Source organism: Lynx rufus, unplaced genomic scaffold, assembly GCF_022079265.1.
Source record: "Lynx rufus isolate CCGP_SWC_20201006 ecotype Redwood Valley unplaced genomic scaffold, mLynRuf1.p SCAF_23, whole genome shotgun sequence".
Lineage (NCBI taxonomy): Eukaryota > Metazoa > Chordata > Mammalia > Carnivora > Felidae > Lynx > Lynx rufus.
Genome location: NW_025814838.1, coordinates 5,798,057 through 5,817,242, shown reverse-complemented (window position 1 = coordinate 5,817,242; position 19,186 = coordinate 5,798,057). Strand labels below are relative to the sequence as shown.

At 45.4% G+C, this 19,186-nt stretch overlaps 1 protein-coding gene and 1 long non-coding RNA gene across 2 annotated transcripts in view; both read left to right on the top strand.

The window, feature by feature from the left end:
• Positions 1-3,581, top strand: part of PRKCB (protein kinase C beta) — a 333,238-nt gene extending 329,657 nt beyond the window's left edge. The window contains exon 17 of the mRNA XM_047087202.1: positions 2,929-3,581. Coding sequence (XP_046943158.1) covers positions 2,929-3,081 — 153 coding nt within the window. The 3' untranslated portion in view covers positions 3,082-3,581. The remainder of the gene's footprint in view (positions 1-2,928) is intronic.
• A 5,309-nt stretch (positions 3,582-8,890) lies between these two features.
• LOC124518058 (uncharacterized) lies at positions 8,891-18,796 on the top strand. Its single transcript, XR_006963611.1, has 6 exons — positions 8,891-10,496; positions 10,589-10,707; positions 11,680-11,838; positions 13,484-13,616; positions 15,929-16,093; positions 17,633-18,796. It is a non-coding gene; the product is annotated as an uncharacterized LOC124518058 (long non-coding RNA).
• The last annotated feature ends 390 nt before the right edge of the window (positions 18,797-19,186 follow it).

Here is a 19,186-nt window from a genome sequence, read left to right as displayed (position 1 = left end):
TGCAATGTGGGGGGGGGGGGGGGCGGGGAAGGACACAGGCTAGATGGTAGCGGGGTGGGTTTCTTCCAGAAGGCCAAAGGCACAGTCTCTGTGCTTGAACAGACCACAAAATCACCAAGATTTGAACAGAGACAGATCCCCATAGAGAGAGAGGTAACTGGTTTTACAGCTCAGTTCTGAGGCCTGAGTCTTGCTTCTTAGAGTTTATCATCCTGCAGGCATCCTTTCCAGCCCTCAGGGAGATGCAGTTCTGCCAGCACACTGCCCCCAGCTTGACCCTGCCTGGCTCTTCTAGATGAGACAAGCTGAGATCTTCCAAAAGAACTTAAATTAAGAAAGAATTTTTAAAAAGAAATTAAATAAAATCCAAAGAAACCTAAACACAGTCCGTGTTGGCCATGGCTAATTGTCTGCTGGTATGCCAAGGATCCCTCTTGGCATTTCTGAGACTTCTCACTCACCTGTACCTCTTCTAAGGAAGGGTAGGACCATAATGGCCTTCTTGGGGAATCAATAGAAGGCCAGTGGAATTGATAACCCTCCTTGCATGAGTGATGCTATGCTCACGTGGCTTCAGATGCTATCAACCCAAAAAGGAGAGGCCCATCCTCTCCCACCTTCTAGGGTAAAATTCAGGGGTATTTCCTAGGGGGATCTGCCTGGAAGACAAAATCTAGAATGGCAGGTTCTATTTGGACCATGTGGCTGTTTGAAGCACGAGACCTCACCAGCACAACAGATGGGGAAGAGCTTTGAAAGCTGGGGCTCGTGGTAAGGGAACCTCCAGGGATGCCCAAAGGCAGGGAAGGCCAGATGGGGTCGATGTTCCCAGGAGAGACCTGAAAGGAGGCAAGTGCCTGCCTTCTTGGCGCCCACATACCATCGTGGAGCTCTCAGACCTTGAAGGGACCTAACACAGTTCAATCCATACTGCAGCTCAAAATGGACAGAGGCCAATGTGAGGGACCCATAGAATCAGTGGGAACAGTTTCATTGCTTTGCTATGGAGGGTAGTCTCTGACTCAAGGACAAATATAAATTGGAAAAAAGCAAAGAGGCTCATCCTTAGTCAAGTCTTCGTTCATTGACTGGTTCATTCACTCAACAAATAGTTGTGGACAGCCTGCGGTGTGCCAAGCATTATTCTTGGCACTGGAAATACCATAGTGAAGAAACAGGCAAGGACCCTCCCTACCTGGAGAGAGGCAATAAGTAAACAAGACAATGTCTGATAATAAGTAAGTGCAATGAAGATGATTAAAAGGGTGCCAATGTATGACTTGTAGGTCCAGAGAGGGATGTACAGGCACTTCCCTTAGGAAGAGGTGACATTTGAGCTTTCTCTGAATACAGGAAATAACACCAGCAGTGCCTGGGACAGCACAGGACAGGCTGACATCAGGCAGGACAAGACGAAGCAGAGTGGGTGGGACATGGCAGGAGATGGCCCACCGTCTAGAAAACAGCTCCATTGACATCTTGTGCCCACTGCAGTCTGGCTACACTTCCTCGAGTGTGTTGCTTATACTCCCCGCTTCCCATTCCCACACCACAACACATACAACCAAGAGTAAGTGGCAACTTCCTAGGGACACTTTGCCCATCTCAAAGGAGCATCCTAAAAGAAGGAATTCTTGTGGGAGGTATTTGGCGAAGAGGCGTGAGCCCAGCAATGAGAAACCCTACCAGTCAGCGCCCATTAGGAGCTAAACCTAAAGCATGGGTGGCAATTGGCCGAACTCCAGCAAATCAGTCAGTACTCACTGAACCTCCCCTCTTTACAATCTGACCCAGCTCTGGCTTCTGCCAGGCAAACTCTGGCCTTCTTGGCTATCCAGTAATAAACCAGCCATCAGGCTTTCCCCCCAGTCAGAGGGGCTGAGGTGAATTAAAAGCAGTGTGGTCAAGTGAAGATCACTAACCCACTGTACAACCTTGGGCAAGTCACTGTATCTTCCTGCACCCCAGTTCTGTCATATGTCAAACCATGGAGGGTGAGGACTCCAGCTCCCCTGCCTTTGGGTGGTGAGAATTGCAGGGGACAATAGGCTGAAGGACCCTGAGGAGGTGAGAACATCATACAGCTGTGAGATGTTGTCATTAGCCCACATTCTGACGTTCCCTGGAAAAGATTGCCCCAAACTGTGGTCAGTAAACTGCAATTAATGCCCCCCCCACCAGAAAAAAAGAAATTTCAGACTCACCAGAATAGAATATTTGTTTGTTTTAAGGCTGCCCTTACAGACTTGACTTTAAGCTTTGGGTTTTGTTTCTTATAGTTTGTTAACTAGATACATGCTGTAAACGTCCTTGGAGAGAGCCTGTGGCTGACGAAGACCCAAATTCTAGTCTGTGGGTGGATTTATGAGCATCCCTTCAAAGCCTAGATTGCACCAGGGGATGTGGGGTGGACAGTGGTCAGCTCCTTTCATCAGGCAGCCATCTGATGTCCCCACATGCCACTCTACCTTCTTGGGAGCTGAGTGGTGGTGCACCTGTTCTCCTTTTTAAAGAAAGGAGCCTCCTAGCCACAGGGGTCGCTGCACTGGACTAGTTCTACCCCATGACTAGTTCTATTGCATTTTGCATGGTAAGAAGTTGTTTCCAATTCAGTTCATCTCAAAGCCAAAGAAAACCGAACACACACACACACGCACATACACACATACCACTGTATGGCAATCCTTACAGAAATTCATGTTTCATTTCTTTTCTTAGGCAATCTCCACCAAATGTTCTCTCCTGAAGACAACATACAATGTGAAATGAAAGCCAGGGGTAGTATGCCACAATGCACCTGCTAAAAAACTCAGCACAGGGCTCTTTCTGACTCTGCCCATGAGATGTCATCGGCTTCCCACTAACTGGCAGGTGTGGGTCGTGCCTCCTTCTTATGCCATGTTAATGTGTTTGCTTTCCATTTGGCAGAGAGACAAGCGAGACACCTCCAACTTCGACAAAGAGTTCACCAGACAGCCTGTGGAACTCACGCCTACTGATAAACTCTTCATCATGAACTTGGACCAAAATGAATTTGCTGGCTTCTCCTATACTAACCCAGAGTTTGTCATTAATGTGTAGGTGAATGCAGACTCCATTGTCAAGCCTGAAGTGTTAAGACTTCAGGCCAAGTGTATGTATCAATTCTAGTCTTCCAGGATCCATGGTGCATTTGCTGGCATTCAACATGTGGAGGGCTTGTCCTAGAGGGCTTTTCTTTGTATGTGTAGCTTGCTAGTTTGTTTTCTACATTTGAAAATGTTTAGTTTAGAGTAAGCGCTTTATCCAATTATAGAGGTACAATTTTCCAAACTTCCAGAAACTCATCAAATGAACAGACGATGTCAAAACTACTGTGTCTGATACCAAAACGCTTCAGTATTTGTAATTTTTAAAGTCAGAGGCTGATGTTCCCAGTAAATGTTTTTACAGTTATTCTACCCTATCTTCTTTGAATGCTAAGCATGACTGGTATTTTTAAAAATTGTGAGTGAGCTTTGCAGTTACCGTGAACTATTGTCTCTTGGAGGAAATTTTTTGTTTAAGAATTGATATAATTAAACTGAGTTAATATATGCAAACTCTCTTGTTAACATGTCTGCTTTTAAATAGGTCCTGGTACAGGGGTTATAAACTGAGAGCCATAAGCTGAGGCAGCCAGTGGATGAGCTTTGTTTCACAGGCACACAATTTTTATTTCATTGAAATCATTGTGAACATTTAAAAATGGGATACTTTATATAAATTTTGATTCACTTATATAAATAAGATTCACTTGAAAAAAAAAATTGGGAGACTAATAGCCCTCGGCCTGGTTTCCACGTGGAAATAATTCCACCGAACTGAGAAATAGCTGTCTCCTTTAAAACGGTGTGGGCTCTGGGGCGCCTGGGTGGCTCAGTCAGTTGAGCGTCTGACTCTTGATTTCAGCTCAGGTCATGATCTGAGGGTCATGGGATCAAGCCCCACGTCGGGCTCTGTGCTGAGTGTAGATCCTACTTAAGATTTTCTCTCTCTCTCCCTCTGCCGCCTCCCCCACTTACGTGCACTCTCTCTCTTAAAAAAAAAAAAAGTTATAAAAGCAGTCGGATTCTCACTCCACCAAAGTCTCCACTATGCCCTATTGTGTCACACTCTCCATCCACTTACCTGGCTGCTGTAAATTTGAGGTCGAGACTTCTGCCATTTGCAAATCTCACACTTAATGGACTCAATAATTATCCTGTGCCCAGAATCAGAGTATCCACTCAGTGATCCAATCAGTGTGGCTTGGTGTATGAAATCCTCGGGCACAAAGTACTTAACAAAAATTTCATCCCAGCTACGACAAAAGCAAGGAGGTCGCTGTCAGTACAGAAGCAACACTTTTCTGCGGTCAATGAGGATGTCACTATTTGTCAAACAACTTACCTTTTCCTATTTTCTAATTCAGCATCTGCAACAACAACAACAACAAAAGTGTATGCCCTTTTCTCCACAACCCTACTTCCCCAGGGAGGCCAGGAGAGGAAAGGAAAATAAAATATGCCATATGTTTGGCATGAGAAGGAGCCCCAGTCTCTGAGATCAGAGTGGCACATTAATGAATCACTGGGTGTCAGCCTAATATCTTCTTCTCTGAATGAAATCATGCTTCTATTTTCCTTTTGAAAGATGTACTAATCCAATCTATAGCACATGCCTTTGTTGCTGCTAATGCTAGTGGGTAGCAGAAAAGAGCAAACCTGTCACACCAAGTACATTATGATTCCACAAAATTTATTCATCTCCTGCCTCCTTGGAAAACGCCCAGTAAATGGAGCATCGGGCAGATGCAGTGAATCCATTGATCCTAGTACGTTCTTTGCAGAATTTTAGAAACTCTGCCAGTTAACATTGGGGAAAGCCAACTTAAACGTAAGGAAGAAACTGTGTGTTCTATGCATCACATGGAGAAAACAAAAATAACCGGATTTCTATAGATGTTTGATGACATGTTCCATTTAAGATGGTATTAGAGAAGAGCTTGCTGTTGTACTTCTGAGCACTCCCCTCATCTTTTCTCTCTCTGCTGGATACAAACCCACCTTTCACTTCATAGTTATTGAGCAGCTCCTTTGAGCCAGGCACAATTCTGGGTGCTGAGGATATAGAGACCAACAAGACATCCCAGAACTTTCCACTCACAAGGACAAGAAGATGCAGAAGCCCCAGCCTCTTCTCTTCCTAGGATCATGTCCAGTGAGAAAGAGTGGGAGCAGTTTACTCTGATTGGACTCAGCATGGTCACATGGACAGTCCTAAACCAAGGACTAGGTCTGGGGTAGAGCGGGGAGTTGGGGGAGGTAGTTTGGCCAGACCTACATTGCATTAGTTATCTATTGCTGTATAACAAGTTACTCCAAAACTTTGAGGCAACAAATATGTATTGCTTCTCAATCACTACAGGCAGGAAAGCTGGGTGTGGCTTACCTGGCATAATACCTTTCATGAGGTTGCAGTCAAGCTGATGGCCAGGGTTGCAGTTAACATATGAAGGATCAACGAAGGGGAGATGGGATTCACTTTAAAGCTTACTCACATGGTTGTTGGAAGCTTCAGTTCCTCACCAGACAGACATCTCCATAGGACTGTCTGCACATGGCAAGTGGCTTTCCCCAGTGACCAGTATGGAAGCCATCTAATCTCAGAAGTGACCAATTTTGTATCTACTACCCAGTCCCGCAATGGAGCTATTCATGAACTTAGGGAGCATTAGAGAAATTAGATAGATGGGAAAGAAATTGCCAGAAAACTACCTGGGCTTCCCCATGGTTATGGACCACCAGAAGTCAGTCTTCTTATTTGTCTCTTCAATCTCAACATACAAAGACATGGTTCCAGAGTTCAGGCTTGTCAACTGAATACCAGTGCCAACTGGGGAGCTGATGGTACAGGCTTTATAAACCAATGAGGACAACATTTTGAAATCTTCAGATGTTATTTCTGCTGTGGTTCTTTTTCTAACCTCATACACAAACAGATGCTGGAAAAATCAGAGAGGAATGCAAAGCAAGATAAATAGGAACCAAATCTGGGACACTCAATCCAGTGCCATCTATCAATATCTGGCTGTAAAAGCCCTAAAGCCAAATATCTCAGGTCCTGTCTTTGCTGGTTTTGATCTGAAATTGCTTTGACCCACATGGAATTCTGCTGTTTATCATTTCCTAGACCTGCAGCGCTGGCTCCAAAAGTGAATCCTGACTTCTGAAAGCAATAAAAGTTTGAATTCTAGAGCCCTTGCCCAATGATTGAACCACACTCTCTCCACTATGGATTTTGTCCCCTAAATGCAACTCTCCCTAGCATATAGCCTGCCCAAATTAGGCCAGATGTCAGGTTAAGATTAAAATGGTATTTGGACAAGAGACACAGCAACATCCAATTCTCTTTCAACCGGTCACTCTCCCCCACAAGGCCCAAGAGGGAATAAATACAAAAAGGACAGTGCCTAGCAAATAAAACGTTGATTACTATTTGAAGATTGGACTGCATATCCCAATGTGGGATCTTAATTCTAACGTGAGCTGTATTGCATAGAGAATTCCTAGATGTCATGTGGATTGTATTACATATCTATCGCTGTTAACAGATTACTCCAAAACTTACCATCTTAAAACAACACATTTCTTGGCTCACAGTCTCTGTGGATTGGGAATCCAGGCAGTTTAGCTGGGTCCTCTGATTCAGGCTCCCTTACAAGCTGCAATCAAGGTGTTGGCTCAGGCCGTCACTGTCTGTGGTCTCATCTGAAGGTTCAACTAGGGAAGAATCCACTTCTAAGCTCACTCACATGGTTGCTGGCAGGATTCAGTTGCCTGTGAGGAATTTGACTGACAGCTTCAATTCCTCAGTGGTTCCTAGCTGGAGGCTGCCCTCAGTTCCTTACCATATGCACTCTTCCAAAATGTCATCTTGCTTTTCAAAGTGTACCAGCTAAAAAGACAGTATAGCGATAATACCTCTAAGCTGGAAGTTCCATTCAAGTTACTAGGTCCAGCCCATGCTTAAGGAGAAGAGACTATACAAGGCATAAATAGGCAAGGCAGAGACTTAGTGAGAGCCATGTGAGAACCTGCCTACCACGTGGATGGAAAAGGTTTCCTCTAAGAGACATAATACAGGGTGGAGTATGGGAGAGAAAAGGGGTCTTAGCACTGTGTCTAATGCATGTGCACGATCTTGATGGATCAGATCAACACTCCCCCTTGAGGTAAAGTGGAGGGTGGGAGGAGGCACTATGGTCATCCTTCCCCTGACCGAGAGTTTCTGAGCTGCTGTGGGTAAGCAGACTGACATCATGTATCCAAATGGAAACGACTTATTCCTGGGATCAAAAGACTCAGGCCCCTTGTGAATGGAACAGAAATCATCATTTATGTAAGCCCACAAGAACTAAAGGCCCTTAGTCTCAAAATAGAGGAGTTTTCCTTGAGCCCCTAAACATGAGCAGCATCAGATTCACATCACTGCCCTAGTTAAGCAGCAGAAGGCCAAAAGCAACCATGGCAACTTTAGTGGAGGAGCCCCTGAAGGTATCTGACCCCAAGATTATCCTTGAGAAGTGCCACTGGTTGTAAGTAGACAGAACCCAGAGGAGGGCTTACAGGGAAGAAGGGGGAAAGGGGGAAATATTTAAAAATATTTTAAGGGAGAGGAAACTGATTGAAGAAAGGCACAAGCAGAAAAGGCCTCCAGATCCCATCCTCTATCATCTCCCGCCTCAAACCTGGGCTTGAGGGTGATTTGCTCTTATGCTACAAAGGCTGAAGCTATGTCAAACAGTCCATGACTGCAGAGAGAAATTATTAGAGCTGAAAATGAAAGAATATCTTTCATTCATTCATTCCTTTGATAAATCCTTCTTTAGGACCAATGACTGATCCAGATGGGAACAAAACATGGGCCCTATTCTCATGCAGCTGATGCTCCAGGAGGGATTCATGTTAAACAGTGAATAACATGATTGCAGATGGCAGCAAGTGCTAGGAAAAAAAATAAATAAAGACTGGCAGGGATGGGATGGTTGGATTGTCAGCTATTTAACCCAAATGCTCAAGAAAGGCCTCCGTGAGAAGGTGCTAGTTTTATCTGAGTGACAAGGAGCCAGAGCAAAGCATTGCAGACAGAGGGGACAGCGAAGGCCAGAGCGTGAGGCCTGGCCTGCTGAAGACCAGCACAGGGAGAATAGTAAGAACCGGGCAAAGTGGTAGAGACAAAGCCAGAGAGGAAGGCAGGGGACAGATCTGGTAGGCATTTGTCAACCTTGGTGAGAAGCTTGACTTTGTTCGAAGTCCAGTGAGAATCCCGTGGACACCATATTCATTCCCTCTGATGTGGCTGTAACAAATGATCACAAACTGGCTTAACACAACACACATTTGTTATCTTACAGTTCTGGAGGCCTGAAGTCCAAAATCAGTCTTACTGATCAAGGTGTGAGAAGAACAGATTCCTTCTGGAGGCTCTAGGGGAGAATCTGTTTCCTTGTCTTTTTCACTTTCTAGAGGCTACTGCATTTCCTTAGCTTATGGCCTCTTGTCACCTTCAAAACACATCACTCCAGGGCGCCTAGGTGGCTCAGTCAGTTGAGCATCCGACTTCGGCTTAGGTCATGATCTTGTGGTTCGTGAGTTTAAGCCCTGCATCGGGCTCTGTGCTGACAACTCAGAGCCTAGAGCCTGCTTTGGATTCTGTCTCTCTCTCTCTCTCTCTCTCTCTCTCTCTCTCTGCCCCTCCCCCACTCATGCTCTGTCTCTGTCTCTCTCAAAAATAAATAAACATTAAAAACAAAAAACAAAAAACACATCACTCCAACCTCTGTGTGTGTTGTCATGTCTCCTTTTCTGTCTGTGACTGTCCCCAGTGTGATTACTTTGGACCCACCTGGATAACCCAGGATAATATTCCCAACTCACAATGCTTAACACATCCTCAAAGTCCCTTTTGCCATGTGAGGGAACGTGCTCACAGGTCTGAGGGATTGGAACATGGACGTCTCTGAAGGGCCCTTATTCTGTCTTTCTACAGAGACTCTCAACAAAGGGATAACATCTGATCTACCTTAGAGAACACGAGTGCACGAGTTGGGGGAAGAGAAGGAAGATCAACAGAGACCATTCCAATAGAGCAGTGAGCAAGCAGAGGTGCACTTGACCTTGACTGCTATCCCTGAAGAGATAAGAGGAAAAAGTGATTGATTCTCAGACTATCCAACCAAACTGGTTCTACTGATTCCCAGTAGGGTGCTTTTTCAGCCATCCCAGGATCAGACTTTGTAGGAACCGCCAGGGTCTGTATGACTGTTCTGAAAGGAAGAGGCCAGGACTGGAATGGAGGAGAAGAAGGATAAGACTAAGGCTCTGGTCTGATGTAGTAAGTCAAAGAATGACCGCCCTGAGATTTCCAGTCCTAACCCTGGACTTTGTAAAGGTCACCTTTTCTAGCTTTTACCCTTGGGGAAAAGGGTCTTTGCAGGTGTGAGTACACTGAGGATCTTCAGATGAAAAGTTACCCTGTATTACCAGCGTGGGCCACAACACCGTCACTGCTATCTTTATCAGAGAGAGAGGCAAAGGGAGCCAACACAGGCACACAAAGGGGGAGCTGGGGTGCAGATGTGGCCGCAAGACAAGGAATACTGCCAGCTGCCAGCGGCTGGAAGGGGTGAGGAGCAGAGTCTCCCTTTGAGCCTTTGAGCTTCCAGAGAGAGCGCAGCCCTACCCACCGCTTGATTTTAGCCTTCTGGCCTCCAGAACTGCCTATCTCTATTGTTTTAAGAGGATAATTCGATCAGGATAAATTTCTACTGTTTTAAGCCATCTAGGTTGTAGTCATCTGTTCCAGCAACCCCAAGAAATTGATACACCTAGCGTGGACAAGATTGTAGCCTACAGTCTGACCCAGATGCCAGTAAATCGACCAAACTGGATTCTGGAAGCACACCTTCCAATGTGGGGCGCCCCAGGCAAGCACAGGCAGGGGTGAAATCTCACTCCTAATTGTCCGGGGAACAAGATGAAAAGAAACTAAGAAGGCCGTCCTAGCAACCAGAGGACCGGATGACTTTAAGCCCCTTCCCCATTCGCGCTGTCCCCACCGGCAGGAACCAGGAGCAAGGACCCCCCACCTCTGTGGGCGTAGCCCTCGTGCAGGGCCCCTGAAGACAGCTGTTGCTCTGTATGGTTCAGGCCCGGGGACCGCTCACCTCCCCCTCAAAGTACACCCACCTGGGGCTGGCTCCAACTCCTTTATGTCTGATGCAGCAGAGAGTGGTGGAAAGCTACAGAGAATGGACAAAACTCACAGACCATCTGTTCATCTTCTGTGTTTTGTGAATTTATTTTCAAATGTTAAGCATTTGATAGCAGTTGTCAGGCATTATCTCCAAAGCTACCATTTGGATAAAGATATCCTCTTAAATATCCAGGAGAATCACTCAGAGATCAGTGATTCTCCAGGGTTTGGAAGAAAGGGTGAGTCGTATTTTGAAACAACATCTTCAAATATTATTACATAATTGTAGGACCAGAAAAGGGAAATAAGGTGTCTTGTTTCTATAATACAGATTTCAGGAAGAAAAGCCAGACCAAGTCTTGCTGAAAGGACGGTGTAGGAAATGGAGAAATTTCTCAATCGAGAATCACAGGCTCTGGGATGAAAGCCTATGGATATCTCCTGGCCTTGGTGAGATTTTTATGTTTATCAAAAAGGGACACAGGGGACACCTGGGTGGCTGAGTCGGTTAAGCATCTGATTCTTGATTTCGGCTCAGGTCATGATCTCACGGTTCATGAGTTCAAGCCCTGCATCGGGTTCTGTGCTGACAGCATGGAGCCTGCTTAGGATATTCCCTCTCTCTCTCTCTCTCTCATTCTCTCTCTCTCTCTCTCTCATTCTCTCTCTCTCTCTCTCTCTCTCTCTCTCATTCTCTCTCTCTCTCTCCCTGCCCTGCTCATGCTTTCCCTCCTCTCTCTCTCTCAAAATAAGTAAGTTAACATTTAAAAAAAAAAAAAGGACACAGGTTTAATAAAGAAAGGTGGGTAATGCATTCAGTATAGGGGTGTGTCATCTTCATTTGATTCTAGGCACATTTGGGAAGTGAGTACAGCCATCTAGGAAGGGGTGTCAAAGATGAGCAGAATGGACCAACTTCTGTGGGTAGCTTTGTTCCTCCATGCCCTACAGCACAGGGCTGAGTTGGGAGGTCACACTCACTTCAAGTGCAATGGTTTCTGATAGGAGCTTCTATTCTGAGTAGGACTGTCCTCGGGTATCAGAGATGAGTCTGGTGACGTTGAGGGCAATGGGGAAATTAGGCAGTTAATTCCCTAAGTTATGACCTTAGACATCCATGACTAAGCCCTCTTGGCCAACATGACCATGACAACTGAATATCGACACTCTTGGACCATGTTCCCATCTCACTGATACAACTGCAGAAAACTTTACCTAGGTTAGAATAAAGGGGTTATTCTAGAGAAAAGTGAAATGGTGCGCTCATAACCTTGGGAACTTCCTTAGCCATGACTTCCCATCCTTAAGGTGAGGGACAATACTAATACTTCTCCCTTAGGATTGTTGTGGTGATCAAATAAGACAGTGCCTGAAATATGGTATGTTTTGTATATGTGTTAGCTATTATTTTCCTTATTACAGGAGCCAGGCAGATAAGCCAAGTGCATGAAGCATTCCAGGGGGGAAAATCACAAGTGTTGTGAGCCAAGAGTTCTTGACTGGAAGAGTACCTTGTCCTGTCTGATGTGAGCAACCACTGTGGTGTCCTCTCCCAGAGACAATGTGCGGGAATACAGGCCGGTAATGCCATATTTTCCCATTCCTCCAGAAAAGCTGGAAGTCTGGATTTTTATGTAAAACATCCTGATTTTATTTTTATTTTTTTATTTTTTAAAACATCCTGATTTTAAAATATGGGCCACGAATTCTAATTTTTTGAACCTCTAGACTATGCAAATAAAATATGCCCATTGGATACTTATTTGAAGCAGGCCACAAGCTTGAAACCTCTAATGTACAAAATCAATGGACACATATTTTCAGCCCTTTTAAAAGAATGCTGAGGGTATTTGGGGGGCCTTTAATTTGCAGAACTCATTAACTGGACGCTATTATAATAACGTATTATAATAATGTAAATACTATAGTAATTTAACATTTACAGCGTGTCAAGCCCTATCCTGGGGCTTTACCGTAATAACTCACTTGACCCTCACAACAACCCTACAAGGTAGAGACCATTAGTTTTGCCATTTTACAGAGGAGGAAGCTGAAAGCTCAGAGGTTAAGGAACTTGCCCTAGATAAGACAGCAGGTGGAAGAGCCAGATTTTGAATGCCGGCTGCCTTTAAAAATTTGTGATGAGGGAAAAAAAGAAAAAAGAATTGTGATGAGGGGCACCTGGGTGGCTCAGTCGGTTAAACGTCCAACTCTTGGTTTTGACTCAGGTCATGATCTCACAGTTCGTGGGATCGAGCCCCGCGTCGGGATCTGCACTGACAGCCGCAGAGCCTGCTTGGGGTTCTCTCTCTCCCTCTCTCTCTGCCCCTCCCCCGCTCACTCCCTCTATCTCTCTCAAAATAAATAAACATTAAAAAAAAATTTTGTGATGAATCACATAAAATTTTTCTAAAGCCCACACACAATGTCGGCATGGCCAGAGCTGTCACCAAAATGTGCATTGCTGAGGGATGTTGAGATTAGCAAGACCACAGGAGGACCCAAGCAATGGGAACTCAGCAAAGCCTTAGCACGTTCCCAGAGTTGCTGGTGTCTACCAGAAGTCAGTGCTTGGCCACTGAGCCATGTTTCCATTTGATGTGGCACCACATTAAATGCATAGTTGATGACCAGCCTTCATAGAGCATGTACCATGTTCCAGTCGCTCTTCTAAACACTCTACAAATATTAATTTACTTAATTCCAAAGAGACAGATACTAATTTCCATCATCCCCATTTTATGTGGAAACTGAGTCACAAAGAGATGGAGCCTTTTGTCCAAGTCCACCCAGCCACAAAAGAGGATAGGTTCCTAAGTCTAAGTCTTAACTGCACTCTGTTCATAAATCTTCGATAATACCCATCACCTCTAGTTACATCCACTACCAAAATGCCCATGCGCAAGAAAGAACAGAGCAATGGGAGAGATTTCTCTCTTTTTTTCAGTGTTTATTTATTTATTTTGAGAGGGGGGAGGAGCAGAGAGAGAGGAAGAGAGAGTCCACACTTGCAGCACAGAACCCAACTTGGGGCTCAATCCCATGAACCATGGGATCATGACCTGAGCTGAAATCAGGAGTCAGATGCTTAACCAACTGAGCCATCCAGGTGCCCCTCAAAGGGAGAGATTTCTAATTGAACTACTCACAAAACTGAACGTTTTGGGGGAAATGCAGTTTGCTTCATAATGATGACAACAACTAGCTTTTATTGCGTTTTCACTAGGTTCTCACCAAGGCGAAGTCCACATTAGCCTCATATAAACCGCAGGAGCTGGATGTTATCATTCAACCCATTTTTATGGACGATAAAGCAGAATCTTGAGTTTCCAAGGAACTTGAATAAGGTCAAACAGCTGGTAAGTGATCAAATGAGGGCTTGAATGCAGATCTTTCAGACCCTACTGCCTGCGTGCTTCAGCCCCACGTTAAATGTTCAGGAGTTTGTTTCTTCCAGAACAACTTCTGCTAAAAAAGATGAAATCAATGGAAACGGTATTAGTATCACTATTGCTAATCAGCCATGGAATAACTTCCAGGGAATTTCCAAAAAGAAGTCCACAGAGGCGGGCAGTGCCTAAGGGGTCAAGGTTTAGGACAGAGCCTCACTAGGGATGAGCCCCAGCCCTCAGACACCCCGCAGCCTAAAACAAGAGGGCCATCTGCCCTCCCTTTCCCTCTGGCTAAATGTGAAGAGTGTCCTTCCGCCTTGTTCCCTCCTGGAGGGCAATTCCTGCCTGGGGATTGCACTTGTATGTGCTTTTAGGTTTACAAGTGGCAAAAGCCACCTCAAAGTGGAGTCATTAAAAGAAAAAAAGAGAGACATGATCTCTTTGTTTCGATAACCAAATAAGCCTTGGGTTGTCTGGCTTCGGGTACAAACGGATCCAGGGACTCATACAATATCAGAAAGCTGTCCCTCTCTACCTTCATCTAATTTTCTCCGTAGTTCATTTTCTTGGTTGCCCCTGGAAGCTCCAGTCACTACCCCCAGAGCTTAGCAATACGAGTGGAAGGAGAATTTCTTTTTTTCCAATGGTCCCCATGAAAGTGTTAGGATGGAGTTTTTCTGGCTTGGTTTGAATATCCATCTCTAATTTAATTATCCTCACCAGGGAGATAAATATCAGATTTTTCAAGCCTGGGTCACATGTTTGCCCTTGGAATAGTGTGGAGATAAGAGGCAGTCTCCTTGGATTACATGGGAGATAGGTGGTTTTCCAGAAGAAAATGGTCTTTTAATTTTTAAAAGACTGAGGGGAATGGGTTCTAGGAGATGCCAACAACAGGTGTCCTCTATAAGCTCATATTATAAAGTCACCTTCTAGATGCTAAGATTATAGGCACAGATCCATCTAGTCCCTAATGTGCTTACATATTCACTCTTAGTGGAAGGTTCTCAATACCTCTGAGGCCTATGAGAAAGTCCATAAACGTCTTTGCTAGCATAGGTACTGGACATTTTTCCCTTCTGGAAAAAAAGAGCACACCAATATTCCCTGCGATACAGTGCATCCCTCATTTTCCGTCACTTCGGTTCAGGTGGGGCTAACCCACCGAGGCTTCAAGCATGAAGATGTGACCTAAGTCCACTGTATACCTCTGGCCTCAAGATCAGTTCTGAGATGATTATGGGATTTGATTCTTACCAGAGTCATCGTGTCCTGGGTGTTTAAAAAAAAAAAAAAAAAAAGCCTACTGGAGGGAAAAAAAAGCTCTTTTTTTTTCTTTTTTTCTTTTTTCTTTTTTACTAGGGTTGGTGAGAGGGTAGGCTGTTGGCTAGGAGATTGCTAGAGGCCGTCTTGTCACAAGGATAGGGCTGGTCTGAAAATGATGCCGGATAGAGGAAGCCAGAACTGGGAGATCGAGTTTGAGCCCCTGGACCCGGACATACACTATTAGAGACAATCAATCACATTATTTTTTTTCTTAAATTAAGCCCATTTGAAGTGGATTTCTTTGTCACTTACAACTAAAAACACCTGACTGCTACCACCTAGATTCAAACACCAGTCTTGTCACTTTTATAAACCTTGTCATTTTGGGTAAATCGACGAATCCCTCTGATTCTTGGCTGCTTTCTCCGTGGAGTGGAGATCACCTCCGTGGCAGGGTTTCCAGGATAGTAACTGAGGTTATAGCTGATTAGTACCGAGCACAGTTCTGGCAACGCCATGGGCACTTCATACAGGTATGTTTTACTGGCATTGGGAGAGCAGGAAAACGAAAGCCAAAGGAAGCGGGATCAAAACCAAACTTGGATGACTGTTGGAGCCAAGAAAACATTAGATGTAAACGAGCTGTCTGGACACAGATAACAGGGAGGGTAGGGAACAACTGGAGAGTAAGTGCCCACTGCGACAACATTCAAGCTTGAAAATTCAAAATCTCTCAGACAAATTGAGGACGAGGGCTGCCAGTTCACAAACCTTGAAAAGCAACTGAAACATGAATGTTCCAGAGGAGACCCCAGCTGTGAGCCAGGAAGTGCAGTCGTTCGGTTCGACATGTTCCCACGGATTAAAGCTCTAGGGAAGGAAGCTCCATGATGCCTCCATCAACAGCCTGCCTCTCCCAAAGCAAGAGAATCAAAGGGCCTTTGAGTCCAGGCTTTCCTTAATTTCAAAACCGAACATGACCACTCTTTATTTTTAACCTTCCCTTCCCCTAGTCTATGCCTTCAAGCAGCTTTTCTGGGGAGAGAGTGTTTGCGCCCACACTGGCAAATCTGAGTCCCTGGCCACGCGCCGGCTGCGACGGGGCTGTTGCCATGACCACCCACCCCAGCACCTGGAACCCAGCCTTTAGAGGGGCTCACTTGAGAGCCGCATGAACGGTAAGAAGCGTGGAATTCAAGTCCCCAAGGGACCTGGCTGAGGGCAAAGGGACCCTCACGCTTGTCCCCTCCTTTGGAAGGAGTGTGCCTCTGCCCGGTTGGAGTGCCTGTGACAGTAGAGATAGTGAATCTCCCGTGTGCCGATGCTCGTTGTGCTTCTGCTGTTATCACATCCGCTTCCTGGAGAGGCCAGCAAACTCGCCTAGAGTCTCCAGGCTAATGGTGGCAGAGCCAGAATTTGAACCTCGGTGGGTACAAACCTAGCGCTCCAACATAATAACCGTAATGCCTACCGGGAGAGAGAGCTGACGTGAATGTTTGGAGCCACTTGACAACTGTATTTATTTCTGCTGATGATTAAAGAATCAAGGCGCCTGGGTGGCTTAGTGGGTCGAGTGACCGACTCTTGATTTTGGCTCAGGTCATGCTTCCAGAGTCATGGGATCCAGCTCCACATCAGGCTCTGCACTAAGTGTGGAGCCTGCTTCAGATTCTCTCTCTCCCGCTACCCCTCTCCATTGCTCTTGTACACACGCTCTCTCTCTCTCTCTCTCTCTCTCTCTAAAATAAAAAGTAAAAAAGAAAAAGAATCATCTGATCCATACCCCAGTTTTCTCTCATTAGGGCTAGTTTGGTGGTCTTAAACATGTCCACAAATTCTTTGACTCGTCACCCACCCAAAGGTAGAGACTAACCCCCTCCCTTTGAGTTTGGGCTGCTTCTCACAAATAGAATGTGGCAGAAGTAATGCCTTGTGATTCCCAAGGCTAGGCTAGAAAAAGCTACAGAGTGTCCACCTGGCTTCATGTCCTGGGATGCCCGCTCTTGGGCCCCACCTGCCATGCTGTCAGGAAGCCCGGCCACGCAGAGGCCACGTGTGGGTGCTCCCTCGAAGAATCCTGCTGAGGTCCCAGCCCACGGCCAGCATCGACACGTGAGTGGGGAAGCCCCTGGGATGAATCGAGCCCCAGCCACCAACTAACTGCAACCAGGGAAGGACTCTGAACGGCACCACACAGCTGGTCCCAGGTCAGTTCCCAGAACTGTGAGAGGTAATAATAAATGGCTGGTGTGAGCAACAGTCAGGGTGAATTAGTTCCTGTAAAAAATTATCAGTCTTTGGGCCCTGGCAAAAAATGAATAAATAAAATAGCAATGAGCTGTTTGACTTGTATGATTTTGCTCCAAACTGAATAGATTCCAATCCTACAAAATCTCATCTGGGCCACTCTCTGCCTGCTTCTGTCACAGCGCTTTTATTAATTAATTGTGATGATGATGATGGTGGGGTGGTGGTGATTTGTGCTAGCGCTTCTTGAGAGCTTTGTGTGTGCCACATGGAGAGTTAAGGGCTTCACCTTTCTTTCTTTCTTTCTTTCTCTCTCTCTCTCTCTCTCTCTTTCTTTCCTTCCTTCCTTCCTTCCTTCCTTCCTTCTTTCTTTCTTTCTCTTTCTTTCTTTCTTTCTTTCTTTCTTTCTTTCTTTCTTTCTTTCTTTCTTTCTTTCTTTCTTTCCCAAAACATCCCCACGGTATTGTCAGTTTTTCAGGTTCAGAACTGTACTCAAGGAGTTAAGTTGTCCAGAGGCGCACAGCTAGGATGCCGCAAGACCAGGTTGTCATGGATTCCCGGTCCAACGTGTATGAATTGAGCTCCTACCATGTGCCCCACACTGTGCTGGACTCTGGAGACACTGCGGAGAAGACTTCGTGCATGCGGACTCCAGGGCGGCAGGCGGGTGGTAAGGAAACAGACAAGCAAGCGAGTCAATAAATAACAGCATTGCTGTGTGAGCCTTGCTGGGAAGAGCAGTGAGGCTGGTAGGAGCCAAAGAGCTGCCTTCAATCCCCTCCGAGGAAGTGGCCTTTGTGGGATGTGCATCCCGGGCAGCAGAAACACCCAGAGGGGAGCCAGGGTTGGGCGAAGGACCTGGCACATTCAAGAAGCAAAATAAAGACACCAGCCTCGAAGTGAACAAAAGAAAACAGGGTGCGAGATGAAGACAAAGAGGGAGGTGAGGCCAGACTTCACACGGCCCTGTTGACCAAGGTAAAGAGAACATAGGTCTGTTCTAAGAAACATGGGAAATGTGGAAGTTTTTGCTTTTTCATTGGGTAGTGACAGGATCTGGTTAATTTCTAAAGAAGTGGCATTTCTGGCTGTTCCATGGACCCACCTGAGGGGGCGACACGTAGGCCAGGAAACTACTCAGCGTTGGCCAAAGGGCATACAGTTGGACCTTGTAACCCTGAACTTGAACTGAACACCAGACCCTTGGGATCCGAGACTTGAACTGCTTGGCCTGACCAGAGCACTCTATCCTGAGCGAGAATTCTCTCGACTCACGCAACAGGGGCTTGACGAACCCGCGTGTGGAAAAGCCCAAATCATAAGGTTCTGAATTCAGGATGAGAGAGTGGGCCAGGGGCATGGGAATGAGAGGGTAGCCACAATAGTTTCCATTAATTAATTTAAAAAATTATTAATTAAAAGTGCAATGTGCAATTCATGCTGGAACACCAGAAAATCTTGATGAAATTGATACTTCTCTGGAAAACAGTCATTAGCATTCTTTCCTAGTATAATATAATCTTAAATAAAGGAGCATAGTGATTATTAAGAGGGCAGGCTCCCCCATCAGATGGATGTGGGTTCAAATCCAGCCTCTACTGCGTACTAGCCGTGTAATCTCAGGCAACACTCAATTTCTTCCCTTGTATCTTTTTTTTTTTAATTTTTAATTTTTTTTTTTGAGAGAGAGATTGAGGGAGGGGCAGAGACAGAGGGAGACAGTGGATCCGAAGCAGACTCTGCACTGACAGCAGGGAGCCCAAAGCAGGGCTCAAACTCAGGAACCATGAGATCATGACCTGAGATGAGCCGAAGTCAAATGTTTAACCGACCGAACCACCCAGGCGCCCCAATTTCTTCCCTTTTAAAATGAGGATGAACAGAACAAGAAGCAGCATATGTGAAGAAAAATCATCCAGGGAATTTGAAACAAGATCAGATGAATGGAATTAAAGAATAATTATTTCATAATGTCAGTTCTTCCTAAACAAATACATAGGTTTGATGCAATCCTAACAAATATC